General features: G+C 38.9%; 1 protein-coding gene across 1 annotated transcript in view; it reads left to right on the top strand.

The window, feature by feature from the left end:
• The window catches only part of utrn (utrophin), a 341,497-nt gene that overhangs the window by 293,043 nt on the left and 32,517 nt on the right, over window positions 1–15,937 (top strand). The window contains 3 exon segments of the mRNA XM_073822647.1: window positions 2,384–2,520; window positions 14,920–14,958; window positions 15,244–15,309. Of these exon segments, the coding sequence (XP_073678748.1) occupies window positions 2,384–2,520; window positions 14,920–14,958; window positions 15,244–15,309 (242 nt within the window).

Here is a 15,937-nt window from a genome sequence, read left to right as displayed (position 1 = left end):
CATACCCTAACTCTCTTGTACTGGAATACACAGTACACGCAGAGCTAGACAAGATGAGCGTTTGAGGTTAAAAAGTATATAAATGATACTTTTTTTTTTTAGAAAATAACCAATCGTTTCACTAGATCAGACCCTTCTTTCTCAGCTGGGATCGTTTAGAGTCTTTTGAAGCTGCATTTAAACTGCATTTTGGAAGTTCAAACTTGGGAGCACCACATGGAGAGAAATCCTGAAAAGTTTTCCTCAAAAAACATAATTTCTTTACAACTGAAGAAAGAAAGACATGAAGATATTGGATGACATGGGGGTGAGTACATCTGTAAATTTTTGTTCTGGAAGTGAACTAGTCTTTTAAAACACTGAAATAAGAATTGATAAGGTTCAGTAGGCATTTAAAACAATGTAAAATGTATCTGTTTGTAAGTGGAAGTCCGTTGATTTAAAAAAAAAATAGTAATGCCTTTATTCAACAAGGTTGTCAAAAGTGATAGTAAAGATATTTATGTTCTCAAAAAAGAGTTATGTTGTTGCTTTATAACTGTTATAACTCTTATTTAAAGAATCATGAAAAATAAAGTGCATCACAGTTTCCACAAAACTATGAAGCAACATAACTGTTTTCAAAACTGAAAATAAAACATGTTTTTGAGCAGCAAATCAGCAAATTAGAAAGATTTCTACAGGATCATGTGACACTGATGACTGGAGTAATGATACTGAAAATATATTGCAATAGAAAATAGTTTTAGTTTTAGTTTAAATCGTAATAATATTTCACAATACTAAATTTTTTCATGTATTTTTATTCGAATCACAACTCTACCCAGGGTTCCCATGGGTCCTTGAAATCCTTGAAAGTTTCTGTATCTAAAAAAAAATTCCAAGGCCTTGGAAAGTTTTTGAAAATAAACATACATACAGTGCCTTGTGAAATTATTCATACCACTTCATTTTTTCACATTTTGTTATGTTGCTGCCTTATGTTAAACTACTTTAAAGTACTTTGTTTCCCACATCAATCTACACCCCCTACTCCATAAAGCAAAAAAATAGGTTTTTAAAATTTGTGCAAATTTATTAAAAATAAAAAACTGAAAAGATCCTGTTGCATAAGTAATCATTTTCTGGGACACTCGAAATTTAGCTCAGGAGCATTCATATTGCTTCTAGGTGTTACTACACTTTGAGCGGAGTTAAACTGTGGCAAATTCATTTGAATGAGTATGATTTAGAAAGGCACACACCTCAGAAAAGGTCTAACAGCTGAAAATGCATATCAGAGCAAAAACCAAGTCCTGAGGTCACGATAACTGCCTGTAGAGCTCAGTGACAGACTTGCGTTAAGGCAATGATCTAGGGAAGAGTTCAGAAAAAAATCTGCTGCATTGAAGGTTGACAGAAGCATTATCCATAATGGAAGACGATTGGAACAACTAGGACTCTAGAAAATGTCTGCCAGCCCTCATCCAAGCTGACAAAGCTTGAGAGGTGAAAAGGTGAGGCAAAGAATGGCAGATAATTGCCAAATGCAGATGAGCAAAGCTTGTCACATCATACCCAAAAAGACTTGAAGGCTGTAAAGGTGCTTCAACTATTTACCGAGTTAAGGGTATGAATACTTATGCAATGTACTTATTTCAGTGTTTTATTTTTAATAAATTAAACGGGTCCTTTTTTTTGTGCAAGAAGTTTTTTGGAAAAAAAATCCATATTATTGCATTACGTCCGCTAATGTGTTATTTCGCCAACACTTTGTGGCTTATGCAAACTAGCTTGCTTGATTTACGTTAGTTATGCGCATTTACGCTTTACGTTAAGTGTTTGCCACATGAGGTACTTTGTGTTGTGTGATGGTACTTCAGCGTTTCACAAACACACTGTGAAATATTGCAAAAATAGGCTGTGAAGTTTGAATAACATGCTTTTTTGCATAGTTGTGTTTGACACATGAAAACTGTGAAAATGTATCACGATGTAACCTTGCTCTCACTTGAATTGTGTCCTCACATTAAGTCCTTGAATTTGAGGGTATTAATCCTGGAAAGTCCTTGAAAGGTCCTTGAATTTGAAGCTAACCAAGGTTTTGGAGCCCTTTCTTACAGAAAATTCTTGTCCAGAACTTTTAAACAGTATTTCACTTGTAACTAGTAGATTTGGTTCTGGCACAAAGACTGTTTGTTTGTTTTTTTTCTTCAACTAGTAAGGAAAAGATTTCAAATGAATTCCCCGAATATTCTGTCAACACCTACACAGCAAAGTTTAATACTGGGGGTTCAAACCACTGGTGACTCTCAGCCTTTATCGTATTAATTTGCTTTGAACAATTGTTAATGAATGAAATCCACTTTCTCATCCATCATCTGTTTGCCTCTCTCATTTTCAGACCACCTCAGGAGAAGACATGCGAGATTTCACCAAAGTCTTAAAAAACAAGTTCCGCTCAAAGAAGTATTTCGCAAAGCACCCTCGCCTGGGATACTTGCCCGTCCAGACGGTCCTAGAAGGAGACAACATGGAAACGTAAGCATCCTGAAAGAGAATGAAATGATTTTGTTTGGGTGTTGCAATTGTTTGATTTTGACTGTCCTTCAGGTGCTTTAAAAGGTTCTTCACAGCAATGCCATAGAAGAACCATTTTTTGTTCCACAAAGAACCATTTAGTCAAAGGTTCTTTAAAGAACCATCTCTTTCTTACCTTTTTATAATCTGAAAAACCTTCTTTTGCCATAAAAAGAACCTTTTGTGAAACAGATGTTTAAGGTTCTTTATGGAACCATTTAAACAAAAATGGTTCTTCTATGGCATCGTGAAGCACCTTTACTTTTAAGAGTGTACTGGCGCCTCCAATCATTATCTGTCTTTGCCCGGAGAGCTTTTACAGCCTTCACGCCATGAGCTTATTCACACTGCAGAGTTGGAAGAACTATTGAGAAGTGTGAAGAATGGTGTCTGACTTCCTTTCTGAGTAGAAGTCCAGAATTCTGAGAAAGAGACAGGATCTAAATAGAAGTAAAATGCCAAGGCTAACGCATTGTACTATTAAAAAATGAGATGCTGAGGTGTCACCTTTGGCATTGTTTTAAGTGCTTGTCTTTTAAGCGTGGAGTACTCTAAGAAACCATTCAGTTTGCTTAAATGATGGTCGTTTTTCTCTCTTGATGACAGCACCTTCTAAGAAAAGTTGGCCTTTTGATTTTTGCCAAAGTCTCTTGGTTTCCGCACAATCTAACTTTCTGAATTGAATGATACGCCACATTAGTAATCAAGCCTGAGCCTCAGACACCTTGAATATAGCCTGTGTCTATTCAGAGCTGCTGTTCAAATATTATCATGTCGACACGTCTCGCTTCATAGCGCTGATTTTCTGTCTGCACAGAAAAGTTGGTATATCTTGAAATACATCCTCTACATAGAGGCCTGTGCTGCTGTGTGAAAGCAGCGGTGAATAGCTTTTCTAGTTAGATTATCCACTCTCTTCTCTAAAGATTTGAGCTGGTTGTGATTTCTTTTCAAATTCCTAGAAGGTTTTTTCAGCTGCCGACCGTCTAAAGGTGTGTCAGATTTGTGAAATTTTGCGTGCCAAAAAAAGGTCTATTGTCAATAGTCTAGCAATCTATGAAGGACAGCTCACATTGAAGTTACTTTCAATAATATGTTGAATTTATGAAATCTGAAAACTTTTTCGCCTTTATGCAAAACTCCCGATTGCTTGGACTGAATGCCTGGAATTTACCTGCAAAATTCCACTAAGCAGCAATAAAAATGTGAACCTCTTAAGTGATTATTTAAAGGCTATGAGCAAAGATATGTCAAAAATATTTCATCTCTTTTAATTGATTGTGACTTTGCTAAGCTAACGAATTCAAGTTCATAGCATGGTTATTTCCATAAAATCCTAAATGCACAGTATAATATGCATAAAAAACTGCATGCGCATTGGATTTTTTAGACACACATTGCACTTTTGTTTTTTCAGATATTTTTCAGTAATTAATGAGTTAGTTAATGGACCTTTTTCTTGGAGAATGACGTGTCTCCACAGTAAATTGTACATCTAGCAATTTTTGTACATTTTGCAACATGTACAGTGCTCAGCATAAATGAGTACACCCCACTACATTTGTCAGAAAACCTTTAGTTTCCTTTCAGAATCAACATTTTCTATGATACTATACTACAAAATACTCCCACAAACGTGGGCCATTGATTGCAAACAAGATTTGTTAATTTGCACACACAAAAAAGTGATTTCCCTAACAAATTCATTCAAGCCCATGTTGCAGAAATGAGTACACCCCAATTATAGTCTTAGGAGAAAAGACACACTTAAGACTACAAAATTCTAATTAACAGGCATCCAACCACAGGTGAGTCTAATGATGGTGACTATAAAAGGGCATTACTTAACAAAGAAAAGCCCTTCCCATTTCATGCTGTCAGCAATGGCTCCCCATGGAAGAGAAATGTCACAAAATCTGAGAAAGGAAATTATTTCTTTACACAAAAAAGGTGAGGGCTACAAGAAGATCAGCAAAGCTTTATATCAGTCAAAATACTGTAGCAAAAGTGATCCAAAAATTTAAGAAAGATGGAAGTGCAGCCATCTTACAGAGACGTCCAGGCCATCCACGGAAGTTAACATCTCCACAGGAGCGTTGAGAAGCGTTGAAGAAAATCACCATGCAAGTTCACTGCAGTGAGCTAAAACAGTAGAAAGCCAAACTGGAGTGACCGTTTCCCGTGACACCATACGTCGCACACTGCAGAGGAATGGCATACATGGGTATCGTCCATGAAGGAAACCTCTCCTAATGCCCATGCACAAAAAAGCACGCCTAGAATTTGCTAGGGCCCATGCCGAAAAAGATGAAGACTACTGGGACTCTATACTCTGGAGTGATGAGACAAAGATCACCGTTTTTGGAACTAATGGTTTTAAAACTGGATGGCGTAAAGGTGAGGATTTCAAAGAAAAATGCATGGTGCCTACAGTGAAACATGGTGGTGGCAGTGTCCTTATGTGGGGCTGCATGAGTGCTGCTGGTGTTGGGGAGCTGCATTTCATTGATGGTATCATGAACTTAACAATGTACTGCTCTATACTGAAGGAGAAGATTCTGCCATCACTCCGTGCACTTGGTCGTCATGCACTTTTCCAACACGACAATGATCCAAAACACACATCTAAAGCTGCTGTTGCATTTCTGAAGAAGAACAGGGTGAAGGTGATTGAATGGCCAAGTATGTCTCCTGATCTGAACCCAATCGAACACCTGTGGGGAATTCTGAAGCGACAAGTTGAGCATCACTCTCCATCCAGCATCCAGGCTCTAAAAGAGGTTATTCTTGAAGAATGGAAAAAGATAGATGTTGCAATATGTCGCCAACTTGTTCATTCCATGCCTAGAAGACTTGGTGCTGTCCTTAAAAATCACGGTGCTCATACAAAATACTAGATGTAGTAGTTTTTGTTGCGGGGTGTATTCATTTTTGCTTCAACCAATTTCAGTAAAACTGAAGATTTTGTGTTCTAAGTTAGATTATTAACCTTAATTTCATGTTATGGAGTTAAATAAGTGTTTAATAAAACTCAGCCTTGTGAAAAGTTTGGAAATTGTTCTTTTGTTCATTGAGCTACTGATTAAATTCACACTTTTTAAAAGGGGTGTACTCATTTATGCTGAGCACTGTATGTTTATAACACTATACTATGGAAGCCCATTTCCAAAACTGAATCAAAAATAGCAAAAGGTAATTTTAACTTTTTATCTTACAATTCAGACTTTTTACTCGTAATTTCAAGTTTACATCTCTAAAAGTCAGAACTGCCTGTTACAAACTCGCAGTTCAGCATTTTTCCTAGAATTTTGTGATATAATCTCGCAGTTGCAAGTTTCAAAGTAAGAATTTGTGAGATATAAACTCACAATTCTGACTTTTTTGAGTTATAAAGTCAGTATTGCATGATAAATAGTCGCAATTCTGAGAAATTAAGTCCAAATTGCAAAATATAAACTCACAATTCTGACATTTTTCTCACAATAATGAGTTTACAATTTTGACTTTATATCATGCAGTTGCAAGCTAAGTCAGAATAAACTAACAGCCAAACATTAGTCTTACTTCCTCTCAGAATTAGACTTCATAACTTCATAACATAAGAATTGCGAGTGTATAACACAAATGTGAGAAAAAAGTCACAATTGTGAGATATAAATTTGTATTTGTGAGAAAGTCAGAATTGTCAGAATCTCACATTTTGAGATAAAAAAAGTCAAAAATGTGAGATGTTAACTCACAATTACGGGAAAGTCAGAATTGTGAGATTAAAAAGTCACAATTACCTTTTTATATTCTTTATTAAGTGGCGGAAATGGGTTTCTATACTATAGTTTGTGTTATATAACCTTGGCATTTAATTATGAAAGATTTTAATTATGAAAAAAGATGTTTTCTAATATAACAACTGAAGGAGTAGTGGCAAAGATGACGTCCTTCTCCTTTCAATATTTTTTTCCTCTTTTAGAAGTTTTCTAAGAGATGCTAAGGAGCACTATTGTGGATTTCATCTTTTGCTGTTGGGGCAAATGGAAATGCTAAATTGTGTTTGTTATATAGTAGGCAACATTTGAAGTCAATCAAAAAAGTTCATCAAAGTTGTCCTAAGGCAAGAACTGGTATTGTTTTGGTTTTAGGACAACTTTCATGAAAGGTTTTCCCCACTGTAGAAGTTTATTCAACTATGATTGCTTATGGGTCATTTCGTGTCAAATCAACCAAATTTTGAAAACAAGTCCAGTATGTTCTATGCAAAGGTGTTGATAGAAATTCATGAGATACATTGCTATTTTCAACATTATTTGTCCTTTAGCTCTCCCTCTTTAAAAGAAAAAACAGCTGTATGCAAAATCACCCACATTTGGTTTTTGACCACAGAAAATGTGTATAATTGCCCAGTTTACTCATGGAACCGCATTAAGATTTCTATATCTCTAGGATTGAACCGTGGAGGGACTTTCAAATTAAGATACGAAAAAGAATTTTTTGTTAAGAACAAGAATCTAAAAGGATATTAAACTGTCTTTAATATTTCTTGAGTTACAGGCATTCAAACTTGAGGCAAAAAAACACTAGAAGTGCTTTTTTGTCATATTTGAACAATCACTGTTGGCATATAATGAAACAAAGATTGATGAGGTCAACAGATTTTACTAAAAGACCTTCCAATTTCCTTGTTAAAATAAAATATTGATAATGCCAGCTTTCTAAAGTCATTTTTACCCTCCTGTAGTTTGGTTATAAATCTCAGGTGAAAATTGTCATTTTGACCCCCATTCTACAAAATAGTGTATTACTCAGTAAATATACATCTGTGACATTTAATATTTTGGCTTTCATCAGAATATTTGTCTTTCTACAGAAAAAATATTAACAAAATCAAAAGTTTGAGCCAGGGACCTCTGGTTGAGTTGACACCGAATGACCTTTATGCTGTTGAGAACACTGGGAATGTGAAAAGGGCCCGTAATCAACATTTCTCTCATTTAGCCTGCCAAATTGCATGGATTTTTTTCCACTGAATTTGTCGCAATACATTTTCCACTAAAGACACATGTGATGCTGGATTAGACTGTGAACAAAAGAAGGCATCTTGGAAGGCAGCTCGATTATGCAGCCTCTGTGTTGGGAACGTGCCTACTGTATGATGTCTCAAAATGCCGCCCTAGGCTGTTCAACGTTTTTGGAACGGAGCCCGAGTGTGGCCAATTCATGAAAATAAAGAGTTATGCAGTTCCCACTTCAGCCTTATCTCCATACTACCGTTGATTAAGGCACTTCTGGTTTTCCAGTGGGACCATTTCGTGAATTTGTGTCAGAAAGAAGCGTCTGCTAAATGACAGGAAACTGCAGATGACCCATTTCTTCAGTTGGTGCTGATTATAAATCCCCACGAGCAGAGCCGAAATGACTGCTCGCGCTGCACAGGCTTCCTGTCGTTCCACGTTAGCGTGACATTCAACCGATCTGAGCGTCGGTGATAGCGGACCACTTTATGTAACGTTTGATTTTCAGGTTTCTGAACAGACGTGCTGCGGTGCGTGCCAGCATGAATAAACCCTATCGCCACGTGTCAGATTTAACAAAGAGTGATGACCGTGGTTGAAATACATTCAGAACGCTTTCCAAAAGCAAAATGAAACCACACAGTGTTTGGTTTCTTTGAAATTCTGAAGCACCAGGGAATATTGACTGACTTTTATTAGCGAGCTGATGTTTGTTGACTCTGTCAGCACTAATTTACAGAATCCCTCATTACTTTGAGTCCAGCGCTGTATACATAGTGATACACCAAACAAGCCATTTAACAGACCAGATAACTGGACCATTTTGTCTTTGACACGGCTTATATTTCTCCCTCTTCAGCTGGACTGAAAGTCAACATGAAATCATAATAGACCCTTTTACTTTCTTAATACATTTTTCTGGTCAAACAAACCATCAGTGCACATTATTCCTCAGAAAAGAAAACATTAGTTGCCTTCATCTTTCATCAAAATGTAAAAGCAGAAATTTAGTAGAAATAGATCTTTCCTTTCATATTTCCTTTCAGTTGTTGATTGGATGTTGAAAAGTGGGCGTAACACTCATAAATGAATGACAGCATGCAGTCAATTGTGGAGGGGTTAATTTTAAGCAAAATGATTAGGGACAAAATGGAGAAAAGTCTTTCATTTCACTGGAAGATTGAGTTTTGGGCCAAAAAAAAAATAAAGATATACATGGATGAATCATTCACAGTAAGATCAATAACTTGCATTTAGAAAATAAATGGGGTGGATTTTCATTTCATGTTGACTTAAACCAACAGCCAAGTAATCTTTTAGGCTTAAGGCCTTTCCACACCAAGTGCGAAAAAGCGAAATGAATATCGCACACAATGACGAGCTGGAATAAAACAACACATTCCTATGCTTCCACATAGACCACGAGCATTGACACACCGAAAAAACAAATGTTTTTTTAACAACCAGTCCGACGAATCTTTTCAGTTTCACAAAATGAAAACACAGCCGTCCAATAAGATTTAAGCCAAAGATCACGTGCCCGGAGCAGCTGCTGTTGCACAAAAGGACGAGAGTTGTGGCGCTGTTTCGAAAACCAGTATAAACAAACACAGAAGAAGAGTATTCCCGAGAGAGAAGAAGATGCGCTCTTGTTATCATTGCATCTGAAAACAGATGGTTGTTCTCACCCATAAAGTGGGTTTTAAGCAAATACATTAGTAATTATATAAATTTTTAATGTGGCATGATGCTAATTTTACTTCTATTTATATTTTAAGATGTTTTCTTGTAAGCATTATAGATAGTTTGTGTTTCTCACATAGAATCAAACTTTATTTATGTGTCAGCAGTGGACAATGTTAAATCCATATGCAAGATGAATATCTGAAGAAAAATGCATTGTTGGTCAACGCCACCTAGCGTGCAGGCGTGAATTAGCAGAAGGCAAACAATCGGTTCTCGCTCTGTGTGAAAGCACCATTCATCTGCGATTTGCCTCGCTTTAAGCCTTACTAAAATCTTCTCAATTCCTGATGGATAAAATTTCACTCTCAGAGTGTCACATTACAAAAGTTAAATGAGCTGCGAAAGCCATTTCATCTTGACTTTTGCTCTTTCAAACAACTTTTGAACTCATTAAAACGGAAAACTGTTTTTTTCCTGCCTCTGCTGACCTTCCTACAAAAAAAGCAAAAAGAGTTTGTAAGTCATTGAGAGTGTCATCCTAGACCTCTGGTCTCCACATCAGACCTCGATGCTGTGTCAGCTGTGAAAAGACCAAAATGCCTCAATCCTGCAGTGTGACGGTTGGGAATGCCCCTGCTTTCACAAAAAAAGGCAAACATGAACTGATCTAACCTTGAATTTCTCATCTTGCAATTATCGTCTCATCTGCTGCATGGTTTTCTTTAAAAGAAAAAGATGACACTTTTCATCATCTCCAAGAGACACTGAAGTTCAGTAGGGTTCTCCGGCAGATTAAACTTGTCCCTGTCGAGTCGGAGCAGAGCTTTGATCTTTTTATGCTCTGCACTATATGCTATTAACAGCAAGTTTTGACTTGAAAAGACACTGAAATGGAATAAAAATAAGTCAAAGATTAAAGATTGGTTTGGAGATATGATCCGCCTAGTTTTAAGGGCAAATGTTGCTCTGTGAAATGCGATTGAGACACAAGTTGCTTTATTAAAGGGATAGTTCACCCAAACATGGAAATTTATGATTTACTCACCCTCATGTTGTTTGAAAGCCACATGACCCTTTTATATTGAAGTCAAAACTAGGCATTTAAAAGAATGTTCATGCTGCTATTTTCCAAACAACAAAAACATGACACGACAGCTGTGTTTTGAGGGCCTGATAACACAAACTATTGAAAAAGAAACAATACTGTTATCATCTCTACGTAAACTATGAAAACACACATTTTTCAAATGTGCATGCATCCCAGATAGCACACGTACCTCTGCAAGATGTCTGTTAAAGATCTTATGATCTAGAAAGCATCTGCTGTGTACAAACGTCTGGCAGACATCTGTAAAATGTCTGTTTTACATAAATTCTAATTCATATGTCAATACATCCAATAGATGTATTGCAGATGAGCAAACTACGTGTTGCAGATGTAAATGCAGACGTCAAATAGACGTCTCCGAGATGTATGTGTGCTATCAGGGTAATTATTTCCAGGTATGTTTACACATACTAGTAATTTGTTTTAGTGACAGCAGCTCCACAGTGCAATAGAGTGACAGTGACAAGACAAGACATAGATTATAAAAAAGAACAATATACAAGTACACAAGGCAAAGTGCAAAGTGCAAAATAGCAAAAACACAATATACAGAGTATGCCATTACTATGTACAGGAATATTAGGTGCAAATTTGGATGTAAGTAGGTATTAATAAATACTGAATAGATTAATAAAGTGTATAATAGTGCTGCATGTTCCACGTTTACTGACAAGTGTTCATGAGATGGATTGCCTGGGGAAAAAAACTGTTCCGGTATCTGGTCGTCTTGGTGCTCAGTGCTCTGTAGCGCCGACCAGATGGTAACAGTTCAAAGAGCGAGTGTGCTGGATGTGAGGGGTCCAGAGTGATTTTGCCAGCCCTTTTGCGAACTCTGGATAAGTAGAGATCTTGAAGGGTAGGAAGGGTTGTACCAATGATTCGCTCAACAGTCCGGACTATGCAACGTAGTCTTCTGAGATCAGAATTGGTAGCTGAGCTGAACCAGACAGTAATTGAAGTGCAGAGGACGGATTCAATGATGGCAGAGTAAAACTGTTTCAGCAGTTCCTGTGGCAGGTTGAGCTTCCTCAGCTGGCGGAGGAAGTACAGTCTCTGCTTGGCCTTTTTCACAATGGAGTCTATGTGAACATCCCACTTCAGGTCCTGGGAGATGGTATTGCCAAGGAGCCTGAATGACTCCACTGTGTTAACAGTGCTGTCCATGATGGTGAGTGGGGGGAGAGCAGGGGGGTTTCTCCTGAAGTCAATGATCATCTCCACAGTCTTGAGCGTGTTGAGCTCCAGGTTGTTATGACTGCACCAGACAGCCAGCTCTTTAACCTCCTGTCTGTAAGCAGACTCATCACCGTCTTGAATGAGGCCGATGAGTGTGGTGTCGCCTGTGAACTTCAGGAGCTTGACAGAGGGGTCTTTAGAGGTACAGTCATTCGTATACAGGGAGAAGAGCAGTGGGGAGAGAACACAACCCTGAGGGGCGCCAGTGCTGATAGTCCAGGTGCTGGATGAGAATTTTCCCAGCCTCACTAGCTGCTGTCTGTCTGTTGATCCACTGACAGAGAGCGGTGGGCACGGAGAGCTGAGATAGTTTGGGAAGGAGGAGGTTTGGGATGATGGTGTTAAAGGCTGAACTGAAGTCTACAAACAGTATCCTCACATAAGTCCCTGATTTATCCAGATGCTGCAGGATGAAGTGTAAACCCATGTTCACTGCATCATCTACGGACCTGTTTGCTCGATAAGCAAACTGCAGGGGGTCCAGTAAGGGTCTGGTGATGTCCTTCAGATGAGCCAAAACCAGTTTTTCAAACGACTTCATGACGACAGATGTTAGCGCCACAGGTCTGTAGTCGTTGAGTCCTGTTATTTTGGGTTTCTTTGGAATGGGAATGATTGTCGAACGTTTGAGGCAGTTTGGTACTTCACACATCTCCAAAGACCAATTGAAGATTAGTGAGAAAATGGGGGCCAGCTGGTCAGCACAGGTTTTCAGACAGGCTGGTGTCACACCATCAGGACCTGGTGCCTTCCTTCTTTTGTTCTGGCGAACATCTCTTTCACTGAAGTGGATTGTCGGAGTGGGGGAGAGCGGTGTTAGGGCTGTTGTTGGAGGTGTGAATGGAGTTTTTTCAAACCTGCAATAGAACTCAGATCCTCTGCCAGTTGCTGATTCTCTACCATGCAGGGGGATGGTGTCTTGTAGTTAGTGATGGCTTTCAGGCTGTCCCACACTGATGAAGAGTCACTGGAAGAGAATTGATTCCTTATCTTTTCGGAATAATTCTTCTTTGCCACTTTGATCTCCTTTTCCAGTGTGTATTTGGCCTGCTTATACAAGACACTGCCCCCTTTCCTGTAAGCGTCCTCTTTGGCGTGACGAAGCTGTCTGAGTTTTGCAGTGAACCATGGTTTGTCATTGTTGAAAGTTAAACGAGTCCTGGTAGGAATGCACGTATCCTCACAGAAACTGATATATGAAGTAACAGTGTCTGTGAGCTCGTACAGATCGGTAGCAGCAGCTTCGAAAACACTCCAATCAGTACATTCAAAACATGCCTGTAAAACCTGCTCTGTTTCGTTGGTCCATCTCTTCACAGACTTTGCTACAGGTTTAGCAGATTTAAGTTTTTGCCTGTATGTTGGTATAAGATGAACCAGGCAGTGATCAGAGAGTCCCAAAGCTGCCCGTGGGACAGAGTGATATGCATTCCTTATTGTAGTGTAACAGTGGTCCAATATATTACTGTCTCTGGTTGGACATGTAATATGTTGACTGTATTTTGGCAGTTCACGGGAGAGATTTGCTTTGTTAAAATCCCCAAGAATGATTAAAACAGAGTCCGGGTGTTGTTGTTCCGTCGTGGTGATCTGATCAGCGAGTTTCTGCAAGGCCAGGCTCACGTGCGCTTGCGGAGGAATGTAGACGCTCACTAGAATGAACGAGCAAAACTCTTGCGGCGAGTACAGTTTATGCTTACAGTTAATGAAGAGCGCTTCTAGATCAGAACAGCACATCTTCTTTAAAACTGTTACATCTGTACACCACCTTTCATTGATGTAAAAGCACGTCCCGCCGCCCGTTGATTCTGCGTTGCGATCGCCTCTAAACAGCTGGTAGCCCGGCAACTGGATCGCGCTGTCTGGTATCGCGTCATTCAGCCAGGTTTCCGTGAAACACAGAGCGGCAGAGTTTGAGAAATCCTTGTTAGACCGGGAGAGCAGGAAGAGTTCATCCGTTTTGTTGGGAAGAGAGCGGAGATTTGCCAGATGTATGCTTGGCAACAATGTGCGGAGACCGCGCTGTCTGAGCTTCACGAGCGCGCCGGCTCGTTTTCCCCGTCTGCGCGTCCTGTATCGCTTTATCAGCGCAGCCGCTCCGCCAACTACAACATTAAATAAAACGTCCGAATAATCGAAAACTGGTTGAAAGTTTTGTGGTGTGTTCTACCGAATGTTCAGCAGTTCATCCCAGGTAAAACTGATTGTGTTTGCAAAACAAAAAACAGGAAAAACGAACAAAAACACTAAAACAACTGGAGAGCTACGCGCAGAGGCTGCCATCCGCGGCACCATCATTGTTTAAATGCATAGTGTTTCTTTAAAATGTGTCATCGTCATCTACTGGTCTAGCGTGTATAACAGTGTTTTGAAGAGTTAGTCACCCAAAAATTTAAATTCTGTCTTTATTCACCCTCATGTCGTTCTAAACCCTTAAGACCTTCGTTGATCTTCGGAACACGGATTAATACATTTTTGATGAAATACAAGAGTTTTCTAACCCTGCATAGACAGCAATGTACTACATTCAGGGCCCAGAAAACAACGACTTCAATGACTGTTCAACAATTTGTTCTCTTCCGTGTCAGTCTTCGACACACATTCAAGCATTATTTTTGTTTTCGTTGCACCCAAGAAGTATTCTCATAGCTTAGTAACATTACGGTTGAACCACTGATGTCACATGGACTATTTTAATGATGTCCTTACTACCTTTCTGGGACTTGAACATGTCAGTTGTGTTGTCATAAAGCTCTCAGTTTTTATCAAAAATATCCTAATTTGTGTTCTGAAGAGAAACGAAAGTATTATGGGTTTGAAACGAGATGAGGGTGAGTAATTAATGACAGAATTTTTATTTTTGGGTGAACTATCTCTTTAAGTAATTTTCATGGATCCATGAGAATGGGGATTGTTTTGAAAACACAAAGGAAGAACGTTCCTGTTCCTGTTTTAAGTACAATGTAAACTTACCTGTGGATGTAAAGAAGAACAGCTTGGGTATTCTTTGAGATATCTTCTTTTGTTCCACACAAGAAATAAAGTCACTAAGGTTTAGTATGAAATGGCAGTCAGTAAATGGTAAAATTTCATTACACTTTGACGAGCAGTGGTCAATTAAACCAGGGATTCTCAGTATTCTGCACTGCCCCCAACAGTACTGGAGGAGTATGTCAGCCAGAACACCTCCACATCCTTATGTGTGGATCTGACCTCCACATTGTGTGACCTCTGACCCTAAAAACAATCTGTTCCTCCTTCCCCCTCCCCTACCCCATTCCCCTCCTCTCCCCTCGTGTTTGTTTTTCTTTCTCCTTCTTGCAGTCCGGTCACTCTCATCAGCATGTGTCCGGAGCAGTATGAGTGAGTATCAACAGTCAACCATCAGTCCTCCTCGTCTTCCTCAGTACAGCATGCCTCTTACATCAGTGCACGCACGGAATGGCAGATCCACCTGCACGCCACCCCCACCCCCCCACCCTTTTCGTTTTTTATTTTTAGTCTAACCTTTTTCCTCAGTTCATCCATCCTATTAACACTTGGCCTTCGCTGTAGATCATCAGACACATTTTATGTTTAGAATCGTGTTTGTTGTTGATTATTTTTTGGAGTGTGCTTTTTTTTTCATGTGTGTGTTTATGTTTTCAGGCTTTCTCCATCGCCACAACTCTCTCATGACGACACACACTCACGGATAGGGCAATACGCCAGCAGGTATATCTCACTGCCCACATTACAGTACATAAAATACACTGATGTCATGCTGCATTAGTGTCATTTAAGAATTAGCATAATTACAGATGTCTGACTAGTAAAAACTAGGGCTGTCAATCACGTAATTGTCAAAGGAATTATCAAATTAATTGCATGTTATCTTTCTTATTTTTTTAAGAAAGAAATAGTTACACTTTAAGGTGATGGTGTTACAGTGTAATTACAGTTCTAAAAAGGCTCTATTACAGGTTTCTTAGTGTGAAGAACATTTTAAGAATTTAAAGAACCTTTTTCCACTATAAAGAACCTTTTGTGCAGTTGAAAAATTCCATGGATGTTGAAAGTTCTTCATGGAACCTTTGATGCCTACTCTTTCCCTAACATTCTCTGTCATCATTAGAATTAGTAATTAAAGTAGTTCAGACATCATGTAACCGCAGCGTAAGATCAGCTGTCATAATGCATGACCGCAGTACCACAATTGAAAGTGGTGACAGATGAGCAGTACAAACGCACACATGCTCTGTTAGACCTCTGGCTCTCTGCCAAAGAAAATTTAATCTGCTGCCTCATACTGTATATTAGGCGTGCATCAATTCCATTTACACCTGCTCGAAGAAAAAAATAC

This window comes from Garra rufa, chromosome 18 (genome assembly GCF_049309525.1).
Source record: "Garra rufa chromosome 18, GarRuf1.0, whole genome shotgun sequence".
NCBI lineage: Eukaryota > Metazoa > Chordata > Actinopteri > Cypriniformes > Cyprinidae > Garra > Garra rufa.
The sequence above is the reverse complement of the archived record's forward strand: the minus strand, read 5'-3'. Positions and strand labels throughout refer to the sequence as shown.